This window comes from Hoplias malabaricus, chromosome 1, assembly GCF_029633855.1.
Source record: "Hoplias malabaricus isolate fHopMal1 chromosome 1, fHopMal1.hap1, whole genome shotgun sequence".
Taxonomy (NCBI): Eukaryota; Metazoa; Chordata; class Actinopteri; order Characiformes; family Erythrinidae; genus Hoplias; species Hoplias malabaricus.
This window is the reverse complement of record NC_089800.1, coordinates 55,948,685-55,958,172: the sequence shown is the minus strand read 5'-3', so window position 1 is coordinate 55,958,172 and position 9,488 is coordinate 55,948,685. Positions and strand designations below refer to the sequence as shown.

The 9,488-nt window shown below is 41.4% G+C and overlaps 1 protein-coding gene across 1 annotated transcript in view; it reads left to right on the top strand.

Annotated features, from left to right (window-relative positions):
- The first annotated feature begins 340 nt into the window (after positions 1-340).
- Positions 341-9,488, top strand: part of LOC136693823 (latent-transforming growth factor beta-binding protein 2-like) — a 117,982-nt gene continuing 108,834 nt past the window's right edge. Inside the window, exons 1-2 of the mRNA XM_066667011.1 lie at positions 341-522; positions 7,409-7,482. Of these exons, the coding sequence (XP_066523108.1) occupies positions 341-522; positions 7,409-7,482 (256 nt within the window). The remainder of the gene's footprint in view (positions 523-7,408; positions 7,483-9,488) is intronic.

Sequence of the window (9,488 nt, the reverse complement as noted above, 5' to 3'; positions counted from 1 at the left end):
GCGTACCTGTGAACTATGAGACGGAAAACTGAGATTTTTCGCGTTTTTTGAAACCGCTTTTCTTTCTTTTTTGATTGTGTGACAGAAACCCTGTACTTTGGTGTAGCACTCGATTGGTTTAAGCCACTTTAAGTACTTCTCAATATTTTAATCTGCACTGGACAACGACTGCACTTTTTGAATCTTCGGCGGATTAACACTCACCGTCGACGTCTCTCTCGCTCTCTTTTCTCTCTGTTGCTCTCTTTCTCCATCTGTCTTTGTCTTTCTCTCTCAGTTTCTCTGTTCATTGCTCCATTTTGTCTCCATCTCTCTCTCTCTCTCTCTCTCTCTCTCTCTGATGGAGCGCCTGTGCTTTGTGCTGCTGGTCAGTTTATCTGTGGCCGCTGCTGCTTCTGGTCAGCTCCTGGTCAGGCCTCGCAGGCAGCTGAAGACGTTGGTGGGCAGAAGCAGAAGCAGCGCCAAGCAGAGCCCACCTGAGCCCCAGGAGAGCAGAGTTACACAGCCCAAGAAACTGGTGGGGTAAGAATCAGTGGCCACCACATTTGGACCTGCATTTCAGTCATAGCTACACTCCTAACTATAAAATGGTCTCTAGTGCCAACAAATCAGTTTTAGGCAATGGTTTTTAACAGCAACATAACCATTTCTGCTATAGTTATAGAGCTATTGTATATAAAAGCTTAGATAAAATGTGGTTTATAAAAGGTTTCCCATAGAGAAGAACCATCCACGTTATCATGTCCAGGTCCTGGTTCTTTGCATGCTCATGTTCTTAATCTGTAAACATTGCCTTCATCAGAGAACCAATGAAGGATCCTCTTCAAGGCTGTACATTATAGGATCAAAGTGTCCACTGAGTTATACAAACATGTTGAAGAAAACACATTCTCTTGTGATACTAATTGACTGAGGAATACATTTTAACAATCATTGAGACCATAAGTTATGTTCCAGGCATCTCTGAACATCTTGAAGAAAATGTGAAAAGCATAAATGCGAAGTGAAACAACAAAGCAATGCTTCTTCAAAAGATAGGTGAAATACTGTGGATCCCCAATGCTACAGAAATGTTTAGAGTCAGAGACAGCTCTGGACATGAGATGAAGGGAAATACTGGGTATAGTCAATATTGAGGCTAATGCATGGCTAATATGTGTATGACTCCCAATTGCTTATAGTATGGAGGTAATGTAATTGGACAAAATATTGCAGTAGCTTCAGTGTAAGAATACTGACGTTTGGACATAAATGTATCTTTAAAATGCTACATTTTAACAACAACAACAAAACCCATCAGTGACAGTAAAAGGCATGAATTGCCACATTAAACTCAGCTTTGATTCTGAAGGTACTGAAAGGATATACAGAATGGCTGTTAGTTATAAGACACCCTTAACAAGGACTTAAGCTCCCTTAATTGCTTCCTTGGTCCAAGCCTTAGGCTCTTTGGCAACATCTAGGTGTGGGCAAACACCGGCACTGCTCCCTTTACATGATTTCTACAAATGACATTTGGCACTGAATAGGCTTTGGCTGATATATGATCAGTCCACTAAAAGACTCATAGGGCAAACAAATACTTGGACAGTAATGTGTCTGACTTGAATGACTCCCAGTTCATGAATGAGGAGTAAACTTGACCCCTGTGAAATGCATGAGTTACGCCTATTTGTACTGTTCATTTGAGGCATGGTCTTTTGAGCTTCTGATTTTAAAGGCAGTAATTAATCACAGGTGAGTGTAATGGTACTGTTTTAGAGAATGCAGTGTTCCCATGTCTATACATTCCCATATTGTCTTCCTAATGGTTTAAATGACTAAAGTAAGTGCAGTTCAAAGCATGTGCACCATGTTAACTTGTTGTCACTTCATTTTTGTTCCCAATTGCTTATAATATTGTAATAATTATTGTACAGATAGCTGTAGGGTTGAACGGTTCAGTTTTTTATATCAGAATCACAATTTTATATTTGGGCGGCATGGTGGCGCAGCAGGTAGTGTTGCTGTAACACAGCTCCAGGGATCTGGGTATGGGGGTTCGAGTCCTGCTCCGGGTGACTGTCTGTGAGGAGTGTGGTGTGTTCTCCCTGTGTCTGCGTGGGTTTCCTCCGGGTGACTGTCTGTGAGGAGTGTTGTGTGTTCTCCCGGTGTCTGTGTGGGTGTCCTCCGGGTGACTGTCTGTGAGGAGTGTGGTGTGTTCTCCCTGTGTCTGTGTGGGTTTCCTCCGGGTGACTGTCTGTGAGGAGTGTGGTGTGTTCTCTCTGTGTCTGTGTGGTTTTCCTCCAGGTGACTGTCTGTGTGGAGTGTGGTGTGTTCTCCTTCTGTCTGCGTGGGTGTCCTCTGGGTGACTGTCTGTGAGGAGTGTGGTGTGTTCTCCCTGTGTCTGCGTTGGTTTCCTCCGGGTGACTGTCTGTGAGGAGTGTGGTTTGTTCTCCCTGTGTCTGCGTGGGTTTCCTCCGGGTGACTGTCTGTGAGGAGTGTGGTGTGTTCTCTCTGTGTCTGCGTGGGTTTCCTCCGGGTGACTGTCTGTGAGGAGTGTGGTGTGTTCTCCCTGTGTCTGCGTGGGTTTCCTCCGGGTGACTGTCTGTGAGGAGTGTGGTGTGTTCTCCCTGTGTCTGCGTGGGTTTCCTCCGGGTGACTGTCTGTGAGGAGTGTGGTTTGTTCTCCCTGTGTCTGCGTGGGTTTCCTCCGGGTGACTGTCTGTGAGGAGTGTGGTGTGTTCTCCCTGTGTCTTCATGGGTTTCCTCCGGGTGACTGTCTGTGAGGAGTGTGGTGTGTTCTCTCTGTGTCTGCATGGGTTTCCTCCGGGTGACTGTGAGGAGTGTGGTGTGTTCTCTCTGTGTCTGCATGGGTTTCCTCCGGGTGACTGTGTGGAGTGTGGTGTGTTCTCCCTGTGTCTGCATGGGTTTCCTCTGGGTGACTGTGTGGGTTTCCTCTGGGTGACTGTGTGGAGCGTGGTGTGTTCTCCCTGTGTCTGTGTGGGTGACCTCTGGGTGCTCCGGTTTCCTTCCAAAGTCCAAAAACACAAGCTGGTAGGTGGATCGGCGACTCAAAAAAGTGTCCATAGGTGTGGGTGTGTGAGTGTGTGTCGCCCTGTGAAGGATTGGCGCCCCCTCCAGGGTGTGTCCCTGCCTTGCGCCCAGTGATTCCGGGTAGACTCACCGTGAATGAACGAATTGATGAATTTTATATCACAAGAACAATGTGTTAAGAAGTTTTAATTAGGGACATTTAACTTATCTGCATGAAGCTACCTCCTAATGAGAGTATGGCACTCTACATTTAGTGTTAAGAATTAAAGCCAGACCTTTATGATGTTTAAACCAAAATCAAACTTCATTCACAGAAAATAAATTGGAAATTGCAAATTCGTCTGGAAAATTCAGCTATATATTTTCCCTAAATACTTCAGCCCTATGTATGACTAAACAAACCTGTGACTTTAAAGCCTTTTTATTTTATTAAACAACAACAAAAACTTACGGCTACTGAGAGTAACATTTGATGTCAACCCAGCAGCATTCCTTTTGTATGTGCCTCCTGTGACCCACATTGAAGCTATTGTGTGAGCTTGGACTATTCGTGGTGGTGGTGGTGTGTGTGTGTGTGTGTGTGTGTGTGAGAGAGAGAGAGAGAGAGAGAGAGAGAGAGAGAGAGAAAGAGAGAGAGAGTGTGTGTGTGTGTGTGAGAGAGAGAGAGAGAGAGAGAGAGAGAGAGAGAGAGAGAGAGAGAAAGAGAGAGAGAGTGTGTGTGTGTGTGTGTGAGAGAGAGAGAGAGAGAGAGAGAGAGAGAAAGAGAGAGGGAGAGAGAGAAAGAGAGAGTGTGTGTGTGTGTGTGGGTGGATGCACACATCTACAGCCATGTGGTTCTCCCTCAAAGCTCTGGCACCTATTTGCACATTCAGTTTGTGATCAGAAACACCTGTTCCTCTTGACGGCCATCTCTCAATGCCCTAAAGATTCATTTATTTATTTATTTATTTTTTAAATTTACATCTAAACTTATCATTGAAACCTCATCAGTAGTTTTCATTACCTTGTCTTGTCCCACTCAATGCAACCTCAAGTTCTGGCCCTGTTTGTTCCACCACACATCAAGGTTTTGAACACATGGGAGATAAATATGTTTGCATCATAGTTATGTTCTTTGTAACTTCAGATTTGGTTACAGACAATTGTAAATGCCACATTGCTTTTCGTCTCATACTGGGACCAGGGCAGCAGGCTGTATGGGAAGTGTATAAATTATATGGCCAATTTCTATGAGCCCCTTTATGAGCAATGGAAAGCCCAACTGTAAGTGCTCCACCATCTGCAGTTGGATGTAGATCAGGCTTAGAAAACAGATTTACACTGCAGTTTCACCTCTATAAGAGATATGCCAATTCCATAGAGATGATATAACATACTAATACGTTATAATTGTCGATAAATTCAAATAAACTCAGTAAAAGCTATATGGTACTGAGCATGTAAAGATGTAATGCTCTTAGTTTTCCTTCATTCATTCATTGTTTGAATTACCACATGAACTGGGTACTTGAGTTGTTTAGTTTTGTAGCTCTTTATTGATTATATTTATGAATATAGTTATTTCACGAATTTAGGGTCAGTTCCATCTACAGCAAAAATAAGTAAATATTACCCACCTATGGAGCAGGAATAGAGCAATATCCTCATCTCAGTTCATGCTTTTCAATGTTTGGCAGTCTCTTCATTGTCCAAAATCCTCCAAAATGCAGCTTTTCTCCCTTGAGCAGAGAGAGAAAACCTGGCGTAATGGACTGAGACACTGCTTTACCCATTTACAGACACTGTGGCTTTGTAAACATGATAGATCGGTTACTCAATAATGCCCCTAGGCATGTGTGAGTGTGTTGGTCCTTGTGATGGACTAGTGCCCTTTGAGGGTGATTAAAACCCCCAAAACAATTGCATACGCCAGTCTATTCAGCCCATAGGAGTTTGATTCAGCCCACAGATTAAATGCAAAATGATGCTTTATCGTCATCGTACAACTGTGCAACAATATTTAAACCGTGCATCACATCCAAAGCAGTGAATACATATGCGCACACACAAGTGATTGTGGACAGTGAACACACACATGGAGCAGCAGGCAGCTACTCTAGGCACCCAGGATTGTTCAAGTGTATTTTATCCATGAGTGTTCTGCTGGTTCTGGGGCTTGAGCCGGCAACTTTCTGGTCCAAAGCACACTTCTCTAACCATTAGGCCACGGCTGCCCCCAGGCTGTAAGGAGTGTTTCAGCCTGGAATGAGGCACAAAAGTGAGCTGTCAAACAAAACTGATGACATATTTCAGTGTTTCAGGTGCAGTAATAAACACAAAGTACTTGAACTTAGAGAAAAAAATGGGATAAGGGCCCTTTCACAATAAAAATTCCTAAGACATTGGTCATTTCAATGCATACCCTGCAAGTTAATGACTAGAGTTTTATGTTTGGTTTCAGGTAACTGTTGATTGTGTTTTCCACCCTATCACTGAATGTGATGAAAACTTCTCCCGTACTGATATGATGGAGTCATCCTGCCACGTCTCAGTTAAAATCTCTATCATAGTTCAGCTGTGGATTTGCTGATTTTGATTCCCGTTATTGATACTGAACTAACCCCAAACTGACATTCAGTTTTTTCACTGGTGTCTTGTTACTTTACGTTTCAGTTTTTTCTTCAACAACTCTTTAAAGCCTGTCTTTGTGTAAGTGCCTGATTGAATTTCAGTCAGTGGTGAAGTGAAGACAGCAGGTGTCATAAATTGTTAGTTACAGTATTTTGATAATTTTTTTTTATGCTCGTTAACTGTGACTAAATCACCTTGTGGGGATGTAATAGTAACTTGTGTGAGCATGTGTGGATAACACGTTTTTGCTAAAGGTTTCCTGTGCTCTCTGACTCACTTATTTCTGTCTCCCTGTTTGGCATGTAGTGTTAAATCATGCACCTATACTAAGTCAGTAACGTTTTGAACTTTTAAGGATATAATTTACATCAAATCAGATTGTCCTATAGGCGGGCACAGTGTGTTCTCCCCGTGTCCGTGTGGGTTTCCTCCGGGTGCTCCGGTTTCCTCCCACAGTCCAAAAACACACGTTGGTAGGTGGATTGGTGATTAAAAAAAGTGTCCGTAGGTGTGAGTGAATATGTGTGTGTGTCTGTGTTGCCCTGTGAAGGACTGGCGCCCCCTCCAGGGTGTATTCCCGCCTTGCGCCCAATGATTGCAGGTAGGCTCTGGACTCACCGCGACCCTGAATTGGATAAGCGGTTACAGATAATGAATGAATGAATTATCCTATATCATCTGTTCTGTAGCCAACATCTTGTCATCTCTCTACAGAATTAACATGGTTCTTCACAGTATGAACTATATTAAACCTTTTATTTTCTTAGGTTAATCTAGACATTTAAATGCACATGTACTTGCTTGTATATTGTCTGTTTGAATTAAGTTGACTTTATACCACGATTGAGTCACAGCTCCATTACTTGCCAGCAGTGGTCTGTAATGCAGCAGAATTATGCATTAATAATTCTCCTCCGAGAGTGTTGATGTGTCCAGTGATACTGAGGTTAGAGTTTGATGGGAGATGCTGGTTTCACCCTTTGAGCTCGTTAGCATTGTGTGATTAGGAGAGTGTAATTAGTTGGTGAAGGAGCTATAATAGGATATAGATAATAGCATGAAACCACAGTAATCATCGCAATTTGGCCACTCATTGGAATGATTTTAGTTCTGTAATTTTGCCCTTTATATCGTGTATAAAAATGTATCTTTTACATCACATATTTAAGCTGCCCCAACAGGTACTGTTGTGTTTATGTCAAATATCTGCCTTTTCTTGTTGTTGTACGCAGTTGGTTCAGTCATGGAGAACTATGTTTGTGGACACAACTATGCCAGGGATCTAGTTATTGCAGTATTAAACTTGTCATCTTTCATTTGAGAGGAGATTTATGCACGACACAGGGTGCTTCTTATATCCACGGCTGCTGCCATCTCCCTCAATGTTTTAGATAACCTCAGTGTTTGTTTTCATGTCAGTCCCCATGCATAACACAGAGGCAGCCTGTGTGGAACCACAGCACCAGCTAGAATTACGCACCCCGCTCACAAAATGTTATTGAATCAAACACAATTTATGTGTAATTTTCTGAGGTGTTCCTTTAATGACCTAGCCACATCAAAGCGAGCTGAAACCAAAATGACCAGCTTTATGAAAATCAGTAGAATGTTGAAGTTTTGGGTTTAGCCTTGAATTAGGGCTTTAAGCTAGGTTATGGGCTGTACGTTTTTATTAATGTTGAAGGGTTGAACTTCTGCATCACACAGTACTGTCCTTCATGGATTTAATGGAGAGGTGTTTCTGTACCCCTGTCTTCCTGCAGGCCACATGTGTGTGGGGGTCAGCAGTGCTGTTCAGGATGGGCTGTTGCACCTGGGACGAATCGCTGCATCAAACGTAAGTGCCACATCCTCATTATCTCTTTTAGAATTCTAAAATTGAGATGTCAGAAAAAATGTTGTATTTGTTGAAGAACAGCTTTTGGGTTTTAGAGAACATGCAAGATTTTGATTTCTGCAAAATAGAACAAAATGACATAAGTAATAAGCTTGTAAAGATTATTTCAACTGCACCAACCCCATTATTGGAAAACGTGGGGCATTTTGTAAAATGCTGTAATTTTACACATTTGTTCATTTTCCTGATTTTTTTAAACTGACAAAATACAAAGAAACCTTTCCAATGCTTTTATAAGGTGAAATGAATTATATTTAGAATTTAAAATTTGATGAAAAAAAACACACTCATAAAAGTTTGGGCAGAGGCATTTTAGCACTGCATTACATCACCTCAGGAACTGTGTGGGACCCATTTTGGGGGGTTCTTGCACAAAAAGTCTCTATAGGAGATGAATCTGGACTGAAATACCAGCCAAGAGCACTGTCTCTGTATATGATACTGCACTTTTGTGGCACATTTAGAATAAGGCCTGGTGTTATTTTGAATAATTAACCCCGAACTTCTCAGGAAACAATGTCTTGGTATCAGAACGTCTCCATTCTTGGTTTATGCCTATACGTCTATATGTTCTCATGATGTCACCTACACAGTAAATTCACCAGTGTTAAGTTAACACTAATAGTGCTGATTTAACACTGGAGAATTTGCTCTGTATAACTGCGTATGAGTTAGTGGGCATGAAACTGCTCATTTTAAATATTATGTGAATTTGAGAGTAGGTTTGTATCGGTCCAGTCTTTTCATGTCCTACATGGTACAGCGGCACCCTTGTGAATTGCTAGAATTACAGATGAAGATTAGGTTATGCATGTTTCTCATCAAAGTTATGAGGCCGTCGCTTAATTCAAACATACTTCTGTGTGTCTAAAGCTCCAGGAGCCTGTCGATGAATGTGTACATAAGAAGGAAGTATCCAATTACTTTAAATTGTTATCAAATATAACACAATTCCATAAAATAGCATTATGAGAGTGTTGCAAAGCAGCAATGTGGCTTGCATGCAAATGCCCTGTTAGTTCTGGATTATGTTCCCAAAATAAGTCACTTTTCGTTGCCACATTGAGTTTTACATTGTATTCAACGTAAGGGCATCAATTACCAGCCCTCAGCATCTGGCTCACACAGCCCTCCACTAGTGAAAAAAAGGAAAAAAGGGCCCTGACATAGTTAATTATGGGTGTAGCTCTCTGTTTTTATTTGACCACAGCAATATTGGATACCTTAATTGCAATGTAATTAAAAGCTAAAGGGCAGATAATGCAGGAGGAAGGGTGAATAATTGTCCAATTCTTTTTTAAAAGTGCAATTTCTCCAGAATGTTAACAACTCTCAAGTGTTGCTGTACATTCTGTTTGTAATTGTGCCTTCGGCATTGTAGCACATGTATGCTCTAAGAGAGTGTTCAGTGTCGAGAAGCACTGTACTACACTCACCTTTCCTTATAATATTTATTTGTATATTATTTAAAATGGAAAGATATCAGAAATATATGTGAAATGTTAAAAATAGATACATTTACTAACTGCAGATTCATTTTAAATACAATAAAAATTAAAGGTGCCTTAGCCAACATTTTCCCACCAGAGGTCGAATTATATCACCAGCATCTCAGATCCAAACAAATGCCTCAGCCACAACCTTCAGCCCTTGCCAACACTCACCCCACTTCAACTCAGAGCACACTATGGCACACTGGAATGGCACATTAACTGAGCTCTTTGTATTCACAAGAAATCCATAATATTAGTAATAGTTAACATTTTTATGAGAGTCACTCATGAAAACAGACATGGAAAATTATAATAAGAATTAAAATATCATATTTATATAGAGCTTTTCCGTAACCCAAGTGCTTACAGAGGTTCACATAACAGTGGAGAACATCTTCATTTATTGCCTACATGCCAATATTCCCCAGCTTCTTATTTTTCCTGTTCCACATT